Source organism: Pongo pygmaeus, chromosome 15, assembly GCF_028885625.2.
Source record: "Pongo pygmaeus isolate AG05252 chromosome 15, NHGRI_mPonPyg2-v2.0_pri, whole genome shotgun sequence".
NCBI lineage: Eukaryota > Metazoa > Chordata > Mammalia > Primates > Hominidae > Pongo > Pongo pygmaeus.
In genome coordinates this window covers 51340379-51363518 of record NC_072388.2, presented here as the reverse complement: position 1 = coordinate 51363518, position 23140 = coordinate 51340379, and the positions used below count along the sequence as shown (strand labels likewise).

The window sequence follows — 23140 nt, the reverse complement described above, 5'->3', positions numbered from 1 at the left end:
CGGGCGCGGGCGCGGGCGCGGCGGACTGGGTGGGGCCGAGCCGGGAAGCTAGTCGGTGCGTCAGCCTCACGCGGCGGGAAGGAACCGGTCAGAGGCCCCGGGCTGCCGGCGCGGGCGCCGCGGCACGTCCACAGGCTGGGTCGCGAGGTGGCGATCGCTGAGAGGCGGGAGGGCCAAGGCGGGCCTGGGAGGCGGCCCGGAGGTGGGGCGCCGCTGGGGCCGGCCCGCACGGGCTTCATCTGAGGGCGCACGGCCCGCGACCGAGCGTGCGGACTGGACTCCCAAGCGTGGGGCGACAAGCTGCCGGAGCGGCAATGGGCCGCGGCTGGGGATTCTTGATTGGCCTCCTGGGCGCCGTGTGGCTGCTCCGCTCGGGCCACGGAGAGGAGCAGCCCCCGGAGACAGCGGCACAGAGGTGCTTCTGCCAGGTGAGCGATGTGCGCGCTGGTGGTGCGGGTCCCGGCGCCCTCCGCGGCGTGTTCTGTCCCGCAAGCCCTGGCGGGTGAGCGGCTGCGGGTGCGTCCTTGCATCTCTTCCCACCGGGAATGAGACTCCGGTGCTGCTGCCCGGTGGCCGGGACTGAGTCTGGCTTTGCGTGGACCGGGCCTCCATGGCAGCCTGGACGTCGCCGCGCCCTCCGGTGCTTCGGACCAGGAGAGGGGTTGGGTGCACGCGGTTGAGTGGGTTTATGTATCTTTGTTGGTCTTATCTGCCCGGGGAGAGTGTGCACAGTGCACAATGCACTGCCAGTATTTGCTATTTTCACAGAACCTGGATCTTTCTCACTTCTCTCTTGACCAGGAACTTGTGTACCCGGTGCCTGTGCTGCGTGCATTTCGCCAGCCTTTCTGGCTAAGACGTTTGTGGGCTGATCTCAGATCTCGATGTTAGGCGGAAGAATGGCTGCGTGCGGTTTTTCTGTGTGTAAGCCCAACTACCTGATGTCTTTGGGACTGCAGTTGCCCTCTGGTTTCTGGTCCTGTGTGCTCTTTTTCTCGAATGTAATGAGATTCTCTTATCGTGACACCCGTTAAGCTAGTATGAATTGGGAGGATGGTCCTTATTCTTCAGTGCACAAGTTTGATTACAAGCGGATTATGATCATTTCCTTCTGTAAGAGATGTGGTTCCTTGAGCAAAAAATTGAGAGAAACTTAACAGGTTTCCATTATCCTCAGTATCTAGTATTTCAGTGTGATTACTCTTGTCAAAGCCAGTTTTTGGTTGACTCTGTTGATGAAAATTACGTTTTATACAAAATTAAGGGTTAGTCATCCATGTTATTCCTAAGTGGATTTTGCTATTAATTTATCAGAAATACCATTTTATGTGTTTAGGGGCATGATACCATGTCAAAGGAAAGATGCGTTTAAATATTATGAAAGGTTTCTCTTTCACTGCTTTACATTCTTAGATTTTGTTGTTTTGCTGAGTGATTTGGGAGTTGAGGTGAGTGTTATCTAGGAAACTAAGGGAAGTTGAAAGAAAATTGCTACTTTACAACTGAGACATTGAAAAGTCCTTTACCTTCAATGTTTACAAACGACACACAATCAAGTACTTAAAAGGAAAAACGGTCATTTTTCTTCTGATTAGAAATATAACACAACACCGAGATTAAACATTTAAAAAATAAGATAGAAATAAGTGACTTTAAAATAAAATATTCTTTACGGAAAGATGTCCAATGTAACATTTTCAGCTACATTCTGGAGATTTGGATACTGGAATAAAAGTACATGTTGAACTCTACAACTTTTACTTTTTTTTTCCTTAATAACCTTTTTGGAGTTCTGCTTAAAATTGGAGAACTTTAAATTCTTTACATTTATTTTCTTTTTCTTCTAACTAGTGATTAAACTTTTCCTCTTTCACAATACCCTCAGATTCAAATACTTCCCTAACAGAAAATTCTGTTAAGCCCCTTTCTTTTTCTTTTAGAACGAGAGTGGCTATCTGTGTTTCTTTTCAGACTCAACGTTGAAAAATAGTAAATTGGGCTGGGTGTGGTGGCTCCAGCCTGTAATCCCAGCACTTTGGGAGGCTGAGGTGGGAGGATCTCTTGAGTCCAGGAGTTCAAGACCAGCATGGGCAACACAGTGAAACCCCGTCTCTACAAAAAAAATTAAAAACAGAAAAAAGCTGGGTGTGATGGTGTGCGCCTGTGGTCTCGGCTACTTGGGGTACTGAGGTGGGAGGATGGCGTGAGCCCAGGAGTTCGAGACCAGCTTGGAGACCCGGTCTGTATTAGTCCGGGTTCTCTAGAGGGATAGAACCAATGGAATATATATATAAAGGGGAGTTTGTTAAGTATGAATTCACACGATCACAAGGTCCCGCAATAGGCTGTCCGCAGGCCGAGGAGCAAGGAGAGGCAGTCTGAGTTCCAAAACTGAAGAACTTGGAGTTTGGTATTTGAGGGCAGGAGGCATCCAGCATGGGAGAAAGATGTAGTCTAGAAGGCTAGGCCAGTCTCTCACGTTTTTCTGCCTGCTTATATTCTAGCCATGCTGGCAGGTGATTAGATGGTGCCTACCCAGATTAAGGGTGGGTCTGCCTTTCCCAGCCCACTGCTTCAGTGATTGAGGCTGCAGCGAGCCATGATTGCACCAGTGCACTCTAGCCTGTGTGACAAATTGAGAGACTGCCTCAAAATAATAATAATAATAAAAAAGTAAATTGAGGATCATATAGTTAAAAAAACAGTTTTAACAGAAATTTAGAATGGTCTACTTATTTCATGATTTGAGAGAGCCTAAGCAAAAAAAAAAAAAAAAAAAATTGTCTACTTAACTAAGAACAGAGACTATCAATTCCAATTCTATAAATGAAACAATAGGGCCAGTAGTGGAAGGGATGAGGATGGGGGGAGAAGGGAGGAGAGGTGGCACTGATGAATACACATGCAGAGAAAAATAGAGGCAAGCGTATAGACAGACATACACAGAGAAACAGCATGAGAGGGAAAAGAAAAAAAATGGAGAAAGAACAGGGGAGATAAATGGTGCAAATCATTCATTCAACAAATGTAACCACTCTGCACGTTGACCAGAGTGTTTGGGACACAGAAATAACTATGGCATTATCCCTGCCCTGAAGAGCTATAGTTTAGTGAATAATGTTCATTGGGGATTCGTGGGAGGCACGGATCCTAAGCACTTAAGAAACAAGTTAGGAAATATTGCTAGAAACTAAGTTAAAAACTAAATTTTCACTAATGTTTGGAAATACAAGTTAAAATCTTCTCTGGTTCTGTTTACAATATCCAGTGAGCTGCACAGTCCCGTTGATTGTTTTGGTAATAGTTTTATCTTTTCTTCCTGTTGCCTGTCCCTCTTACCACATCTGCCTTGGGTTACCACATCCCCATCCATCATCACACTGTTGCATGGTGTCTGGCTTATAGTAGGGTTCAGTTCACAGAATGTCAGCTCTGATTTGAGCTAGAGCAGTGACCTTAGAAAGTCATTGAATTAAAATGTGTAGAGCTCTACAAGTAATCAGATTAAATTCATCAAGCATATGTTGAAACCTACTGTGAACAATTTTTGGGAGATCAAAAAATGAATTAAAAAAAAGGTGTGACACTTCCAAGAAAAGAGCCTGGTAAATAATTGGTGCTCAACAAGTCCTAGGGAAATTATAAGATGCAAGCACTATGCCAGCAGGAGTATATTTTAAAAATTATTCTGCTTAGCAAGCCATTTGCATGTTTTCTGGAACTGATCTTTCAGATTGGTTGATAGCTCCAACTGAGTCTTTGAATTTGGTCAGTTGCTACATATGCCTGTTAGTTGATATCAAATCCTGCTAAAACTATTTTCACTGTATGTTGTAAGTTCCTTTGATAATAGTGCTTAAGTGTTAGTTGCTCAAAATGAGTGATTAATTGCCTTAGACTTGTAAATCTGTATATGTAACCTCATATAAGAATTGTATGTACAACCTAGGCCAGGCATGGTGGCTCATGATGTTTGTAAACTCTTACTTGCTCATGATGTTTTATCAGTCTTAATATGGCTAGTGCTAGTAACACTCAGGATAGCTTATTTGAGAACGGTAGATCTCTTTCAGACTAATGAAAGGGGAGAGTAGCTCAGGGTCCAATAGAAATACTCCAAAAATGGATCTTTTTTAGCTTGGAACACATTTAGTAGATTTAACCTGTCAAGTATCTTGTTAGGTCAATGGAAACAATGGTTTTAGTTGTTAGCCGGGTGGCTGGGCTATGGGAGAGACACTTGCTGATATGTTGAGTGGTGGATGGAAATAAGCCCAGGATTAAAACTTAGTCAGAGGGATCTTTGAAACAGGTTACACTGGAGAGGTGTCCACTGACTCTATGTGTGTGCTGCATTCCAGGCCTTTCTGAATAAACTGTGGAAGAAATATTTTCCTGATGGTTGCCAGTCATTTGACAACAATTTAAAGTTTCGGCAAGACTGTGTCTTTAAAGCCAAAATGACCTGTAGCGTTCTAGGTCCTTAGAATGGTGCCTACTACCTGGTGTGGAATCTTTGGTATTTCCCTGCTTCCATTGACAGACTTGTCCCAGTGTACTTCTGTCAACAGATGAGTACTTTACATGTTTTTTTTATGGTCATAAAACACAGTAAAATTAAATACACCTGAAGTTCTTTGCCAAATAAAGCACACTTTGAACACATCGATTTATTTATGTATTTCTCTCCACTTTTATTGAGGTATGATTGACACATAAAAATTGCATATATTGGCTGGGTGTGGTGGCTCACGCCTGTAATTCCAGCACTTTAGGAGGCTGAGGCACGTTGATCACCTGAGGTTGGGGGTTCGAGACCAGCCTGACCAACATGAAGAAACCCCATCTCTACTAAAAATACAAAATTAGCTGGGCATGGTGGCACATGCCTGTAATTCCAGCTACTCAGGAGGCTGAGGCAGGAGAATTGCTTGAATCTGGGAGACAGAGGTTGCGGTGAGGTGAGATCACACCATCACACTCCAGTCTGGACGACAAGATCAAAACTGCGTGTCAAAAGAAAAAAAGATTCCATATATTTAAGGTGTACCACATAATGTTTTGATATATAAAAGGTCCTTATCCTTTTTTTTTTTTTGAGACAGAGTCTCGCTTTGTCACCCAGGCTGGAGTGCAGTGGCATGATCTTGGCTCACTGCAACCTCTGCCTCCTGGGTTCAGGTGATTCTCCTGCCTCAGCCTCCCAAGTAGCTGGGACTACAGGCACCCGCCACCTTGCCCTGTTGGCCAGGCTGATTTTGAACTCCTGACCTCAGGTGATCTGCCCTCCTCAGCCTCCCAAAGTGCTGGGATTATAGACATGAGCCACCGTGCCTGGCCCTTGCCCATTTTTTAATTGGGTTATTTGTTTTTTTGTTGTTGAGTTGTATGAGTTCCTTTTATATTTTGGATAATAACATCTTGTCAGACAGATGGTCTGCAAATATTTTCTCCCATTCTGTAGGTTGCCTTTTCATTTTGTTGCTTGTTTCTTTGTTACATAGAAACATTTTAGTTGCATGTAGTCCCACTTACTTATTTTTGCTTTTGTTGCTGGTCTTTTTGGTGTCACATAAAAAATCATTGCCAAGACTAATGTCATGGAGCTTTTCTCCTATGTTTTTTTCTAGGAGTCTTGGTGTTTCAGATCTAACATTTAATTATTTAATCAGCTTTGAGTTGATTTTTGTGTGTGTTGTAAGATAAAGATCCAATTTCATTTTTTTGCACATGGATATCCAGTTTTCCCACCACCATTTATTGACGAGACTGTCCTTTCCCATTGTATGGTCTTGGTCAAAGATTAGTTGGCCAGATATGTGTGGGTTTATTTCTGGGCTTTCTATTGTTTTCCGTTGGTCTATGTATGTGTTTCTATGCTGATACAACACTGTTGTGATGACTGCAGCTTTGTAATATAATTTGAAATTACTAAGTATGCTGCTTCCAGGTTTGTTCTTGCAAAATTGCTGTAGCTACTTGGGGTCTTTTGCTGTTCTGTCCAAATTTTACAATTTTTTTTTCTATTTTTGTGAAAAATGCCATTGGAGTTTTGATAGAAATTGCATTGAATCTGTAGAACACTTTGGGTGGTATGGGCATTTTAACAATATTCTCTCAATTTATGAACATGGGATATCTTTGCATTTATTTGTGTAATCTTCAGTTTTTTTAATCACTGCTTTATAGTTTTCAGCATACTGATCGTTCCTCTCCTTGTTAAATTTATTCCTAAGTAGTTTATTCTTTTTCATTCTATTCTAAATAGAATTGTTTTCTTAATTTTTTTGGATAGTTCGTTGTTAGTGTATAGAAACACAATTGATTTTTGTATGTTGATTTTGTATCTTGCAATTTTACTGAATTTATTAGTTCTAATGGTTTTCTGGTGGAGTCTTTAGGATTTTCTATATATAAGATCATGTCATCTGCAAAAAGAGACAATTTTACTTATTTTTTATTTGGATACCTTTTATTTCACTTTCCTAATTCACACTTTGAGCATGTTTAAAAGGTATTTCATAAAAAATATATATGAGGGCCGGGCGCAGTGGCTCATGCCTGTAATCCCAGCACTTTGGGAGGCTGAGGCGGGTGGATCACCTGAGGTCAGGAGTTTGAGACCAGCCTGACCAACATGGTGAAACCCTGTGTCTGCTAAAATACAAAATTAGCCGGGCGTGGTGGCGGGCACCTGTAATCCCAGCTACTTGGGAGGCTGAGGCAGGAGAGTCTCTTGCACCTGGGAGGCAGAGGTTGCAGTGAGCTGAGATTGCACCATTGCACTCCAGCCTGGGCAATAAGAGTAAAACTCCATCTCAAAAAAAAGTATATGAAGAATATATTCTTATAATGCTTTGAGTGAAAAAATAAAATGGTAATGTATAATAAGACTAGAATATATTGGTATACAAGAAAACTTTAGAAAGTGTTGTTTTGTCTTTCATTGCAAATTAAAGGATGCCTCTAACACGAGAGTAGTGAACAAGTGGTACGTGGTAATTTTCTTTTATCCTGGCTTTTGCATTTGGTCAAATCAAACAGAGTCAACAGAGAAAGTAATTGAGGCTCCCTCCACAGCTAACTGTTGGTTATCTAGTTCTTTGTTCCATTGGGGCTACAGATGTCAAATTTTTGGGAAATTTTACTGCAAATTTGGCTGTATTTTTCTTATTCATTATGAAAATGCCATGTGCTGCTTTGGGAAGTAATACATGCTTCCCTTTCATTGGAAGCATTTAAGCAGAAGTACGGTAATAATAATAATTAACATGTACTGACAATTTACTTTGTACTATTTATCTTGGTATCAACTCTATGAGATGAAAACTATTACTATTTTCTATTAAGATGAGAAACCAAGGCCTGGAGAGGTTAAATAACTGGGATAAAGTGAAAAACTAATGACTGGCAGAGATGGGATTCAAACCTAAGGGGGTCTGATGTTAGAACATACACGCTAACTATTGTTACACGCTACCTGTTCCTTGAGGGATGTGAATGGAGGGATTTGCTGTTTTGCTTGGGAGATTGTAATAGAAAGCCTTCCAAGGCTCTCTAACTCTTAAAAGACTAGGACTTTTTTTTTTTTTTTTTTGAGGCAAGGTCTTGCTCTGTCATTCAGGCTGTAGTACATTGGCATGATTATGGCTCACTGCAGCCTCAACCTCCCTGGCTCAAGCGATTCTCCCACCTTAGCCTCCTAAGTGGCTGGGACTACAGACGTGCACCCAATGCCTGGTTAGTTATTTTATTTTTTTGTAGAGATAGGGCCTCACTGTGTTGCCCAGGCTGGTCTCAGATTCCTGGGCTCAAGCAACCCTCCTGTCTTCACCTCTCAAAGTGCTGGAATTACAGGTGTGAGCCACCATGCTTGACCAAACGGCTAGAATTTTGAAGTGGTCCATGTTACTTGTCAGGCCTACCTTGGTCCTCCTATTTACCATTCCTCAACTGGGGCCTTCTTACCTCTGCTTATTAGATTTGCCCTCTACCAAAAGCTATCATTACTTGAAGCCTAGAGCAGTGAGCCTCAAACATTAGGATACTAACCTTTACAACACATTAGCATTTAAAAAAATTTAGATTCCTATGGTAGGTCAGAGTTCTGTTTTACTTTGGGATATAGCGTAGTAGTTGTTATTCTCCCCCTTACCTGCATTGTTCCATGTAGTAGTTATTTAGGCAGCCTTAGCACATCCTGAAACAACATCCAGTCCTCCCTGTTCCAGGTTGGCACCTGTCTTTGGTCTTAGTTGAGGTAATAGGATTTTGCTTTGTTTCCAGGATCCTGTTCTGTGTCTATTAACTGTGTTTTACCTTAGCCCTTTCCTGAGGCTCTATTCTTGTTTGTTTTTTGAGACAGGGTCTCACTCCCATTGCCCAGGCTGGAGTGCAGTGGTGCAATCTCAGCTCAGCACAGCTTCGACTTCCCAGGCTCAAGCCATCCTCCCACCTCAACCTCCTAAGCAGCTGGGACTGCAGGCGTATGCCACCATGCCTGGCTAATTTTTTTTTTGTAGTTTTAGTTGAGACAGGGTTTTACTGTGTTGCCCAGGCTGATCTGGGACTCCCGGGCTCAAGAGACCTACCAACCTTGGCCTCCCAAAGTGCCGATTACAGGTGTGAGCCACTGCCTAGCTGAGATTCTATTCTAGTAACATGCTTTGTTCTCTGGTTTCTAGAACTGGTCCTGCCACCATCTTTGCCAGACTCTCTCCTAGGGATCAGGTTGGCAGGCTTATCTGAGTTGTCAGATGGCATGGATTTCCGAGAATCTTCCTGTCTTTCCTTTACTGAGCTGTCTTCATCCATTGAAAGTCTTGCCACCCTTATTATACTCCCTTAGCAGCCCTGTTACCTGTGGTTGTAGTTAAGAATATCTCCTACTCCATATTTCAGGAAGGGGCAGAACATGTTTTTTTTTTTTTTTTTTTGAGATGGAGTCTCACTCTGTCGCCCAGGCTGGAGTGCAGTGGTGTGATCTTGGCTCACTGCAATCTCTGCCTCCCCAGTTCAAGTGATTCTCCGGCCTCAGCCTCCTGAGTAGCTGGGACTACAGGCATGCGCCACCATGCCCAGCTAATTTTTGTATTTTTAGTGGAGACAGGGTTTCACCATGTTGGCCAGGATGGTCTCGATCTCTTGACCTTGTGATCCGCCCGCCTTGGCCACCCAAAGTGCTGGGATTACAGGCGTGAGCCACTGTGCCCGGCCAAGAACATTTTAAAATCTACCATTTATCCTGCCTTCTTTCCCTTTGAGGTCTCTTGGCTATATGCCACCTCTGCTCTGGAGGATTTTTGCATTTCTTTCTGGTTTGGGGCTTCTTAGAGCTTCCTTTGTAATTAGGATAGAGATAGGAAGAATGATAGACACAAAAGGTGTTTACCTTTGCTGCTTGCTTTACTTGCTATGTGTGTTTCTGCCTTCTGTGCTTGTGTACTCTGGGGCACTGAGCACACCATAGGTGACATGGTGTTAGATATGTTTAATGAGACAGTATGGTGCTGGTCTCCAGTGATGAGTGACAATGGACAACATTCATTCATTCACCCACCTCTTCCACAAATAATATTAATAATAATTTATTTGTGACAAGATCTCACTTTGTGGCCGAGGCTGGAGTGCAGTGCAGTGGTGCGATCTTGGTTCCCTTCACCCTCTGCGTTTTGGGTTCAAGCGATTCTCCTGCCTCAGGCACCCAAGTAGCTGGGACGACAGGCATGGGCCACCATGCCCAGCTAATTTTTATGTTTCTGGTAGAGATGGGGCTTCACCATGTTGGTCAGGCTGGTCTTCAACTCCTGACCTCAAGTGATCCTCCTGCCTCGGCCTCCCAGGGTGCTGGGATTACAGGCCACAAATAATTATTGAGCATCTACTGTGTGCTTTCTGGAAGTATATGATTTTTCACTCAAGGATTTTATACTCTAGTGGGCAGGAGTAAAATAGATAAATTCACTGCTGTGAGGTACAGTAATAGATAATAGTGTGTGGAGTGACTTGGGAGCAGCTGGGAGAGGGATTTAACCCAGCGGGTGGTAAGGAGTACTGGAAGGACAGCTTCCTGAAAAAGGTGATACTGAGCTGAGGCTTGAAGATATATTTTAACCTTAAAAATGAATTCCTCAGGGGGAAGAATGGATGCCTTGAAACTTGCTCTCAAGTTTTTCGTGTATTTCTTTTTGTAACTTAATGTCTCTACTTTGCATATGTCCCTTTGGCCTTTGCAGTCTCTATGTCTGTCATTCTTTGCATAATAATTCATATCAAAGGGGAGAAACAGCTATTTTTTGTCCCTAGAAGTTCTGCTCTTAAGGTTGAAAAGAAAGTTTGAAAAATCATATCATTTAGGTTAGAAGTACTTTCTGTTGTTGGTATCCAAAATTAGGACTCTGAGATTCTTGTGTATTCAGAGAATTTTTAGTAGGAAACAAGGACAAATTTGCATATGAAATGAAAATAGTTATTACATGACAAAATATGTAGATCTGATTTCTAGAAACTGAATTAGTCCAAAACAAGTAAAAGTAGGAAAAGCAGTAAAAAGTTCTTCTTGAATATTGCTGTTGTCATCCAAAGTATTCTTATTTCTTTTAGGTGAAAAATTTCCATTACTTTTTTGTGATATTCTCAAAAGAAAGTTTAGGATTCTACAGTATTCTAAAACACTGAATCTTAATTCAGTATTTCAATAGAGTATTATTGATTTGCTTCCTTATCAGTAGATTTTTAAATTATTTATTTCTAGGCTATAGATCTTCCTAAAATATAATCCAAAGTAGTTTAAAATGCAGATATCTAGACCAAAGTATAAAGATCTCTTTTCTGGAGCATGCTATATTTAACTTTTTTTTTTCTAGGTTTGTTTGTTTTTGTTTTTGGAATCATGATATATTTGTTTCTTAAAGCAATCTTTAATTCTATTAGATGTTTTTCTAGCTCAAATAAGCATCTAAGAATTTTAGTTTAATTTGGCGAGTAACACTGGTGAAAAAAAGAAAAAAAAGAATTCTAGTTTCATAATTGATAATATTTATTATCATTACCATTGTATCCTAGGATATGTGCATTTAGTAGCTTGATTTAGTACATACCATTAAGACATTAGCTTTAAACATTTGAAGAGCAGGATTGACTTTGAGGTCAGTTTGCTGTTTCATTGTTACTAATGATAAGTGGTTTCTAAGCACCATTCCAAACCTTTAAGAAATTGTTATAGCCCAATATTTGAGGATTGTTAGATCCTTATTGAAAGCTAAGGATGGGAATGCAGCTGTACCTCAGGAACGACAGTGGAAGTGGGAGCTGGAAGCCCCTCAGATATCCAAGTAGCATATACTCTATCTCCTACCTCTGCTTCTTTGTGTATCTTTTTTTTTCCCCCCAAGAATTCCGAGGACAATGAAGCTTTGTGTATCTTTTAAAACTTTTCCTCTCTCTGCCAACTGGCTCATGTGCTCCTCAGTTCACATGATGGAGTATTTGTTTACTGGTCTAGCCACAGGGAGACATCTTTCCCTGTTATTCTCAATTCTAGGATCCTGGAGAGGGGACCATGACCTGGTTTGAGTTAGATGCCTGCCCTTGGTCAGATCAACTATGGCCTGGAGGGCAGAGTTACAAAATAAATGGTTGCCAGAGGACCAACTCTGTGTGTGTGTGTGTGTGTGTGTGTGTGTGTGTGTGTGTGTGAGATGAGCTCTGCACACCTTACAGAAGTATCCACTCCATTCCTCGGTATATAGCGAGAGCAGCAGTATTACTAGATTATTGTCATACCCCATCTCAAGAAACTATGTGGGAGGAGGGAGGATAAGGACTAGTTGAGTAGGGGGCTGTTTCCTAACAACCATGTGAGGAAAAAGAACCCTGTTGCATTTAGGACATTTCAATTTAATATTTCATTTTCTTTGTAACAGGTTAGTGGTTACTTGGATGATTGTACCTGTGATGTTGAAACCATTGATAGATTTAATAACTACAGGCTTTTCCCAAGACTACAAAAACTTCTTGAAAGTGACTACTTTAGGTATTACAAGGTATTTTTAATTTTAATTTTTTATATACGAATACTTTAAATGGATAATTAGATTTTCTTAAGAATTACTGAGCTTCAAAATTGTAGTTGTTATTTAAAATTGATATAGGCTTTATTAAGAAAATTCAGTTCATAAGAGTGAACCATGTGATTCTGAAACCATCCATTGGATAATTTTAATAACTGAATTTTATACTCTAGAGTTAGAACCTAGTTGGTTAAATTGAAGTTAGGACAGAAATTATTATATATTGTTATCAAAATGGTGAGATAATTTTCTAAAACATCAGATTGGCTTCAATTAATTAAAATAATTAAATATTTTTTGTAGAATCATGACTTTATCCTGACCTATATTATTTTAAAAAATCACTTGTGCTGTTTTATCTTGAGATATCTATTAGAAGAGTTTAGAAAACCTGATCAATGGAGTATATAGTTGTAGTCAGAATTTACAGTTGTCTATCCTCTACCTGTTAATGCTTTCTTGTTTGAAAAGAATGTGAGTCGAGCTACTTTGGCTCCTAGTTGCCATTTGTTCAGGGTCTATTTAGTGGCAGTCTGTGTCTTTTTTTTTGAGACAGAATCTCCCTTTGTCACCCAGGCTGGAGTGCAGTGGTGTGATCTCTGCTCACTGCCAACTTCCGCCTCCTGGGTTCAGGCAATTCTCCTGCCTCAGCCTCCTGAGTAACTGGGATTACAGGCACCTGCCACCACACCTGGCTAATTTTTGTATTTTTAGTGGAGATGGGATTTTGCCATGCTGGCCAGGCTGGTCTTGAACTCCTGACCTCAGGTAATCCACCTGCCTTGGCCTCCCAAAGTGCTGGGATTACAGGCGTCAGCCACCATGCCCAGCCCAATCTGTGTCTTTTTTTCTTTTTCTTTTTTTTTTTTTTTGAGACAAAGTCTCGCACATATCATCTAGGCTGGAGTGTGGTGGCGCGACCTTGGCTCACTGCACCCTTCGACTCCTGGGTTCAAGCGATTCTCCTGCCTCAGCCTCCCGAGTAGCTGGGATTACAGGCACCTGCCACCATGCCTGGCTAATTTTTGTATTTTTAGTAGAGACAGGGTTTCGCCACGTTGGCCAGGCTGGTCTCAAACTCCTGACCTCAGGTAATCCGCGCCTCGGCCTCCCAAAGTGCTGGGATTACAGGCATGAGCCACCGTGCCCGGCCCAGTCTGTGTCTTTCTAACCAAGTCTACCAATTTACTTATACCAGCCTCACATTTATGCAGTTGTTATAAACTGGCAACAGATAGGTGGAAGAAATAATATATTTGCAACCAATAACATGACCAAGTTATAGCACCATAATTTGTAACTGTCAATTATAATCTTGGGATTCTGATTTTTATAATTTTTTTTCCATTATTATTTTACAGGTAAACCTGAAGAGGCCGTGTCCTTTCTGGAATGACATCAGCCTGTGTGGAAGAAGGGACTGTGCTGTCAAACCATGTCAATCTGTAAGAACCATGTATACATTTAAAAACTGTTACATGTTTTTTCTTCATTACAACTTTTTGTTTTGTTTTATTTAAGAATTTTTTTTGGAAAAAATGGAGATGAGGTTTCACTATGTTGCCCAGGTTGGTCTTGAATTTCTGGGCTCAAACAATCCATCTGCGTTAGCCTCCCAGAGTGGTGGGATTACAGATGTGAGCCACTGCACCTGGCCCATTACAACTTTTTAAAGGGGGCCAGTGTAACTAAAATAATCGTGCAGTCCTTAGTTTAAATATAACATTCAATATTTATATGTTAAAAACCCAAACTTATAAAACCTATTTTGAATTACACTGCCTTCATAATAATAGAATTAACATTTTGTGGTTAATATAATCCTTTGACTTATTAGGGAGATTGATAATAGTTCTTTTGGCTTGATATTTGTTTTTCCTCTTACATCTTTTCTGAACCAAGTTATATATATAGCATAATAAAATGAAATTAATCGAAGTATAAACAAAATTCCCCCCCTCTTTTTTCGGGTGTGTTTTTGCCTTGGATTTCCTGGGGTGTGAGTGGACAAAACACCTGGTTTTACTTAGGAATTTTTGGAGCATTAAAATTTGAAGTTTCCTACTGTGAAAATAGAATTTTAAAAATATTTTTGAATGACAATTTATTCCTTTAAGTACATATTTTTATTTTACTTTTAAAATAAAGTTGACCTTTTTTTTTTGACACGATGTCTCACCCTGTTGCCCAGGCTGGAGTGCAGTGGCACGATCTCAGGTGACTGCAACCTCCGCCTCCTGGGTTCAAGTGATTCTCCTGCCCCAGCCTCCCAAGTAGCTGGGATTACAGGTGTGTGCCATCACGCCCAGCTAATTTTGTATTTTTAGTAGAGATGGGGTTTCTCCATGTTGGTCCATGTTGGTCAGGCTGGTCTTGAACTGGTAACCTCGGTGATCTGCCCACCTCAGCCTCCCAAAATGCAGGGATTACAGGTGTGAGCCTCCGTGCCCAGTTTCGATTCCTTTTTAATGCTGAATAACATTCCACTGTATGCCTATGCTATGTTTTGTTTATATAGTCACCTGTTGATGGACTTTTGGGTTATTTCTACTTTTTTGCTATTGTGAATAATGCTGCTATGCACAAATATTTATTTGAGTCCCTACTTTAGTTTTTTGGGGTATATACTTAGAAGTGGAATTGCTGGATCATGTGTTAGTTCCATTTGTTTTTTTCTGAGGATCTGCCATACTGTCTTCAACAGTGGCTGTACCGTTTTACATTCCTACCAGCAATGTACAAGAGTTCCAGTTTCTTCACATTCTTGACAATACTTTTACTTTCTATTCTTTTGGATAAAGTTATCCTAATAGGTGTGAAATGGTATTGTGGTTTTGGGTGGTTTAATTTTACATGTGTAAATATTGTTACACAGACTTATCTAGCATGTGGAATTAAGGCCAATGTCAAATACTATTTATGGGCATTTTACCATGAGAATGAGAAGCTTGTTTTTTGTTACATTAATCCTCATACAGATATGACTTATTGAAAATTAAAGGATTAATTTATGAAACACTTTGTTACTATTAAAGCATGAGCATATCATTAAAGTGATATTAACAGTGTAAACATTTTGTATTCTAAGTTTTGCGTTTGTAATTTAGTAGTAGAAAAAATTAGTTGGGGACATTTACCAATATCCTAATTATATGAATTAGTAAAAATGCTGAAATATGGTAAATGCTTAATAAAGGCGTTTAATTATACTTGTTCATTAAATGAGCTTTTTATTAATATTAGAAAATACAAATATTTTAGTTATTGCAAAGTCAAATCTCATCTTGAGATACCAATTATTTCTGATTATTATTGATGAAGTGTGGAACCAGGGGATGCCATTTGGAAAAGAAGATTGGAGGGAGCAGAAACCCTGAAAATACCATAGCATAAAATAATAGCTTATTGATTCCATCAGTTGACAGACTGACGAATGAGATGTATTTCATTGTAAATCCAAGAGAAAACAACCAATTTTAGCATTTGAGAAAGTTAAATATGTATTTATTATTTGATTTGAATGTATTGAAGTGCTATAAAAGAATCAGGTGAAACTTATCAATTTGCACTGAAAAATTGAGTCAGGATCCAGTAATTTTAAGCTTCTGCAGAGCTGGGAAGAACTGAAAGGCAGAATGCCTTTCATGCCAATACTTTGTTTTTTTTGGTTGTTTGTTTGTGTTTTTTGCTTGTTTTTGAGACAGGGTCTCACTCTGTTGCCCAGCCTGGAGTGCAGTGGCATGATCTCGGCTCACTGCAACCTCTGCCTCCTGGGCCTAAGCAATCCTCTCACCTCAGCCTCGCGAATACCTGGGACTACAGGCGGACTACAGGCACACATCATGTCCAGCTAATTTTTTGTACTTTTGGTAGAGACAAGGTTTCACCGTGTTGTCCACTGGGGTCTTTAACTCCTGAGCTCAGATGATCCACCCGCCTTGACATCCCAAAGTGCTGGGATTATGGGCATAAGCTGCTGTACCTGGTAGCAATACTTGTTTTTTTCTTGAACTGATGTTATGATGGAGAAAAGCTTTTTTCTTTAAAAGATCATTGGAAGGTCAGGCGTGGTGGCTTATGCCTATAATCCCATCACTTTGGGAGGCCAAGGCAGGCAGATCACTTGAGGTCAGGAGTTTGAGGTCAGCTTGGCCAACATGGTGAAACCCTGTCTCTACTAAAAATACAAAAATGAGCTGGACATAGCAGGGTGCTACTCGGGAGGCTGAGGTACAAGAATCGTTTGAACCCAGGAGGCGGAGGTTGCAGTGAGCTGAGATCTGCCACTGCACTCCAGCCTGGGCAACAGAGTGAGACCCTATCTCAAAAAAAAAAAAATCACTGGAAGGTATTTATCCATCTAAAAATATTCTTAGTTTATAAATACAGATAATGTTAGCTTAGCAGAGAAATGCCACGATTAGATCAGAGTTAGAATGCTAACTGGCAGTATTGTGGGGAGTGTGGAATAGAAGATGAGGAGATGGGGAAGAGACTGGTAAAGTAACATAAATGTGTTAGTCCATTTTGCATTGCTATGAGGGAACACCTGAGACTGGGTAATTTATAAAGAAAAGAGGTTTATTTGGCTCACAGTTCTGCAGGGGGAAGAAGCATGGTGCCAGTGTCTGCTTGGCTTCTGGTGAGGCATAAAGCTTACAATCATGGCAGAAGGCAAAAAGGGAGCTGTCATATCACATGGCAAGAGAGAGCAAGAGAGCAGGGAGGTGTCAGGTATGGAGTGAACTAATAGATTAGTTCTAGATAATAGAACTTATTACTTCTAGATAATAGAACCAATAGATTAATTCATTACCTCAGAGATGGCACCAAGCCGTTCATGAGGGATCTCTCTCCATGACCCAAACCCCTAGGTTCCAAGAACCTAGAATATGTGGCCATCACAGAAAACAAAAACAATTCTACTAAGGACCACTGGAGTAATAGCAAAAGGACACAGGTGTCAGTATCAAGTCAGCACTCAGTGGATCTCCTAGTGGCCAAATATGGGACAATTTGAACGTCAAAAGGGATAATGGCTAAATGATTATTTTTACATTTCCTTCCTGTAATATACGTAATGTATGCTCAGCAATCCATAGAATAATTTGTTCTTGAATTTTTATTTACTTGTAAGCAATCATATATACCTATTCTGTTAAAAAATCCAACTTCAATAATTTGTTTTATGAATTTTTCTCATAAATCATAGAAATTTAAGATATGTTTTAAGGAGATAGAATAAATGCCATCTAAAAACATATTTTTTCTTTTTCAGGATGAAATTCCTGATGGAATTAAATCTGCGAGCTACAAGGTATGTACGTATACCTATTGATGTGTCCAGTATCTTAATGAAAAACTTGAAAAACCCGTTTCCCTTGTACCTACTATCCCATTTATCTGCTTCGAATGGTGAAACCCCTTGAGAGGTATTTATGCTGAATGGCTCTCTTTCTTTTTGTTTGTTTTTGTTTAACATTTTATTTTTTATGTATTTTATTTTATTTATTTTTTTGAGATGGAGTCTCGCTCTGTCGCCTGGGCTGGAGTGCAGTGGCGTGATCTCGGCTCACTGCAACCTCCGCCTCCCAGGTTCAAGCTATTTCCGTCTCAGCCTCCAGAGTAGCTGGGATTACAGGCACTCACCACCATGCCTGGCTAATTTTTGTATTTTTAGTAGAGACGGGTTTTCACCATGTTGGCCAGGCTGGTCTCGGACTCCTGACCTCAGGTAATCTGCCTGCTTTGGCCTCCCAAAGTGCTGGGATTACAGGCGTGAGCCACCGCGTCCAGCCTGTTTTAACGTTTTATTATAGAAAGTATCAAAGATAAATAAAAATAGAGGAAAAAAAATGTATCTGAAAGTCCATACTTTTTTCAGATTTCTTTTTTTTTTTTTCTTTTGAGACGGAGTTTTGCTCTTGTTGCCCAGGCTGGAGTGCAAAGGCGCGATCTCGGCTCACTGCAACCTCCGTCTCCCGGGTTCAAGTGATTCTCCTGCCTCAGCCTTCGTAGTAGCTGGGATTATAGGCATGCACCACCACGCCCAACTAATTTTTCTATTTTTAGTAGAGACGGGGTTTCTCCATGTTGGTCAGGCTGGTCTCGAATTGCCGACCTCAGGTGATCCGCCCGCCTTGGCCTCCCAAAGTGCTGGGATTATAGGTGTGAGCCACCGCATCTGGCCTGTTTAACATTTTATTATAGAAAATATCAAAGATAAATAAAAATAGAGGAAAAAATGTATCTGAAAGTCCATATGTTATTCAGATTTCTTTAATTTTTTTTTTTTTTTAAGATACAAGGTCTGGCTCTGTTCAGACTGGAGTGCAGTGGCATGATCATGGCTCACTGTAACCTTGAACTCCTGGGCTAAAGTGATTCTCTCCCTTCAGCTTTCTGAGTAGCTGAGAATGTAGGCACATGCCTCCATGCATAGATAATTTTAAGAAAAAAATTCTGTAGAGATAGGGTCTTGCCATGTTGCCCAGGGTAGAAACTCCTGACCAAGTGATCCTCCTGCCTCAGCCTCCCAAAGTGCTGGGATTACAGGCATGAGCCTCCACACCAGGCCAGATTTCTTTAATTTTTACCTAATATCCTTTATCTGTTCTAGGATCCCACCCAAGACACCATATTATATTTAGTAGTCATGTCTTCTTAGGCTTCTCTTAGCCGTAACAGTTTCCCAGTCTTTCTTTGTTTCTGATAAGGTGTTTTTGAGTAGTACTAGTCAGGTGCATTTTGTAGACTGTCCGTCGGGGGATTTATCAGATTTAGATTCATTTTTTTGATATATATATATTATATATAGGAGTTACTGTGTACTCACTATTGTGTTATATCAACATATAATGTCTGCTTTTCTCTTTTTTCTTGATGTTAAGATTGATCACTAGGTTCATTATACATTCATCTTAAAGCTCCCTAATAGCTTTTCACTGAAAAGTTTTAGCAGCCTTGATGATTATTACCTGGTTGTATTAGCCAAAGTGATTTTTTTTAAAACATGAGATTATCTGTCTTCTCTGTTTAAAATCCTCCTTTGTGCCCATTTCTCCTGAGAAAAGGCCAAAGCCCCTATAAAGCAACAAGAAGTAAATAGAGTGACCATATGCCAGGGTTTGCCTGGAACAGAACTGGTTTATACCTGTTGTCTTGACATCCTTTCTGATTTATCATTTTTTCTGAGTTTCTTGGTTTTAAATAAAATATTATTAGCAGTTGCATTAGAATAGGTTGGGATGGATTTGGTAGACAAATACTTTTTTTTTTTTTTTTTTTTGTAGATAGGGGGTTCTACCATGTTGCCCAGGCTGGTCTCGAACTCCTGGGCTCAAGCTGTTCACCCACCTCGGCCTCTCAAAGGGCTGGGATTACAGGCGTGAGCCACGACACTCAGCCAAATACTTTGTATTTCCATCTTCCTCTGTTGTGTTCTTATTTGGTATGTGTGTATGCTAAATAGAGTTCTGACTTTAATACAAAGATGACCAACAAGAACGTATCCTTCTTCTGATTTTCTAGATGCAAAGAAACTAAATCTTTGTCTCAAGCACAGTATACTAGTGCTTGCTGATAAGATAATTATACTCAGACAAAAATGACTAGGGACAGCTGCCTCCTTACAGCCTTGGGAAGTATGGGGAAAGTGTTGGACACTGCTGCCGCTGTCAGTCTCTTGGACTTAGTAGCCATTTGTGCTGTGGCCTGCATCATACCCGTAATATTCCTAAGCTGCCAGTCTGCCTTTTGACTAGTTAATGGGAAACCTGTGAAATTACATGGGAAATAAATAGAAGCTGAGCAATCCTACGTAGAGAGAATAGTCTTGCTGTAGTAGTTTTATCCTTTATTGATAAATTGATAACTGTGTAGTTATTTTATAGTTTGGTAATGCTCTTTTTATTTTGCAATGAATCCTTTTGGCTGAAAGGAAAAAGGAAGTGCATGTTTTATGAAAAGTAAAATATTGAATTTCCATTTCTCCTAATAGTTCATCATGATATGTAACTTGCACAAAAGATCATCATTCACTATTCCTAAAGGCCATAAAAATAACACTGGCCATATGAAAATCAAAACACAGAAATCTGCTGATAAAGCCTGAGTGTCTACTTTGCAACAAATTTGTAAAAAATGTCAGCTTTTAAAGGTTTAGCAAGGATGGACATGGTAGTTCATGCTTACAATCCCAGCACTTTGGGAGGCTGAGGCGGGAGGATCACTTGAGCCCAGGAGTTCGAGACCAGCCTGGGCAACATGGTGAAACCCTGTGTCTACAAAAAATACAGTTGTGGTGGCACATGCCTGTTCTCAAAATAGCAAAACCCCATCTCTACAAAAATTAGCCAGCCATGATGATGTGTGCCTGTAGTCCCAGCTGCCCAAGTGGCTGAGGTGGGAGGATCCCTTGAGTCTGGGAGGTCGAGGCTACAGAGAACTGTGATCTCACCACTGTACTCAGCCTGGGAGACAGAGTGAGAAAAAAAGGGGGTTTAGCAAATTGCGATTATTACTACTTATTTTAAGAAGACTGTGTCTAAAGATAACAGTTTAACATGTGCAGCTGCAGAGAGTACATTTACATATCATTCTGTGATATATGACTTTTCATTTAGACTAAATAACTGTTTTAAATTAATTTTTCCCATTATTTTATTATGAAAATTTAAAAATATAGCAGAGTTAAAGGAATTTTCCCATGAACATTCTTATACCCATAACCTAGATTCCACCACCGTTTTTTTTTTTTGAGACGGAGTTTTGCTCTTGTTGTCCACAGTCTGGAGTGCAATGGCGCGATCTTGGCTCACTGCAACCTCTGCCTCCTGGGTTCAAGCAATTCTCCTGCCTCAGCCTCCCGAGTAGCTGGGATTACAGGCATGCGCCACCACGCCCAGCTAATTTTGTATTTTTAGTAGAGACGGGGTTTCACCATGTTGGCCAGGCTGGTCTCGAACTCCTGACCTCAGGTGATCCGCCCACCTCGGCCTCCCAGAATGCTGGGATTACAGGTGTGAGCCACTGTGCCCGGCCTAGATTCCACCATTTTAATAAACTCTACCACACATCTGTTCATCTGTCCATCCTTGTAGCCATCCATTAGAACATCTTATTTTTTGGATGCATTTCAAAGTAAATTGCTGGCATCAGTATACCTCCTCCTAAATAAGTCATTAGTTAGATGGATCTACATAAGTAGAAGTATATCATTAACTAGAGTCCAGTATTTGTTTATATGTACTTTTAATAAAAGTATTACCATACAATGAAATGTGCAAATCTTAAGTGTGCATTTGCTGAATGTTGACAAATGCATATATACCTGTGTAACCTAGGCTTCTATTAAGAGATAGAATGTTAGCATTACCTTACAAAGTTTACTCACACCCATTCCATTCAAACCACGCTCCTTCAGAGGCAACCACCATTTTGAACATTTTCCATCATAGATCCTAAACTAATTTTGCTCATTTTTAATTCCATGTTTTCTTGTACACACACAGAGTCAAAGAATGAATTAGAGCTTTTCACTTGGTTCCAGTGGCAGAAGAACTTTGCGCATAGTTAAATGGTGTCATTATCAACTATTTCAAATAGAAAATAATTTCATTTAACAAATTGCTTGAGGCTGGGCACAGAGTGGCTCGTGCCTGTGTAATCCCAGTGCTTTTGGAGGCCGCCATGTGAGGATTGCTTGAGGCCTGGAGTTCAAGACCAGTCTGGGCAACATAGCGAGACCCCATCTCTACAAATAAAAACTAAAAAAAATTAGCCAAGTGTGGTGGTGCCTGCCCATAGTCCTAGCTACTCAGGAGGCTGAGACAGGAGGAGGCTGAGCCCAAATGTCCAGGTTACAGTGACCTATGATTACGTCACTGCACTCCAGCTTGGGAGACAGAGAAAAAAAAATTGTTCGATTTATTTCATTTAATCGATGGACTGAAAGTAAAACTTTTGGAAGTTCATTCTTTTGAAGGAAAACATTTATCACTATTGTGAATGCTAGTATAAATTCAGTTAAAGCTCAAAATTGAAGATAAAATATTTGTTTGTGGTAGTAGACATATAAATTTTTATAGAAGCAATGTTCTGGGTAAAAACCAGTGTCTTTAATAAATCAAGAAATCTATGAAACAGAAATGCATTTGTAATAAAAATATACAAATAATTCATAATTGTGTCCACACAAGCTGTGATATTTTACCAGTTAAGATAGAAGCGGTAATAAGCTGAGTGTGTGGCATGCACCTGTAGTCCTAGCTACTCAGGAGGCTGAGGTGGGAGGGTTGCTTGAGTCCTGGAGGTAGAGATTGCAGTGAGCCAAGACTGTGCCACTGCACTTAAGCCTGGGTGACAGAACCAGATCCTGTCTCAAAAAAAAAAAAAAAAAAAAAAAAGGAGTAATTGTTAAAATTAGTATGTGATTTATATCATACTAAGTTATGATTGTGAAATTTTTGAGATGAAGCTGATGGTGAAAAAATTTACTTTGGTATGGTTTTAGTATGATAGTACTTACTTTGCTGTCTATTATCAATCAGATTTTATAAATGTTTTAAGGCTTCGAAGAACTAGTTTGTAAAACAACCCAAGAGCTTCTCAGTAGTATTGATCAGTTTTTAATAAATGAACCCTCTAAGTTTTTATTGCAGTTTGTTCTAAATCAGTGAAAAATAAGTATCAATGAATGGAATGCATGAAGAAGAAACAAAGTTTAGCTGTTAAGGTTTAGCAAATTGCAATTATGACAAAGTGACTGGATGTGGTGGCTCTTGCCTGTAATCCCAGCACTTTTGGAGGCCAAGGCAGACAGACTGCTTGAGACCAGGAGTTCAACACCAGCCTGGGCAACATGGTGAAACCCTGTATCTACAAAAAATTTTAAAAATTAGCCATACATGGTAGTGTGCACCTGTAGTCCTAGCTACTGAGGAGACTGAGAGGGGGAAGATTGCTTGAGCCTGGGAGGTTGAGGCTAGAGTGAGCTGTGGTCATGCCATTGCACTCCAGCCTGGGCGACAGAGCAAGACCCTTTCTCAAAGAAAAAAAAAATCATTATG

The 23140-nt window shown here is 40.4% G+C and overlaps 1 protein-coding gene across 2 annotated transcripts in view; it reads left to right on the top strand.

The window, feature by feature from the left end:
• Window positions 1-23140, top strand: part of ERO1A (endoplasmic reticulum oxidoreductase 1 alpha) — a 58800-nt gene continuing 35660 nt past the window's right edge. For both annotated transcript variants that reach the window (XM_054448592.2, XM_054448590.2), the window contains exons 1-4: window positions 1-428; window positions 11925-12044; window positions 13433-13516; window positions 17350-17388. In XM_054448592.2, the coding sequence (XP_054304567.1) occupies window positions 315-428; window positions 11925-12044; window positions 13433-13516; window positions 17350-17388 (357 nt within the window). In that variant the 5' untranslated portion in view covers window positions 1-314. The remainder of the gene's footprint in view (window positions 429-11924; window positions 12045-13432; window positions 13517-17349; window positions 17389-23140) is intronic.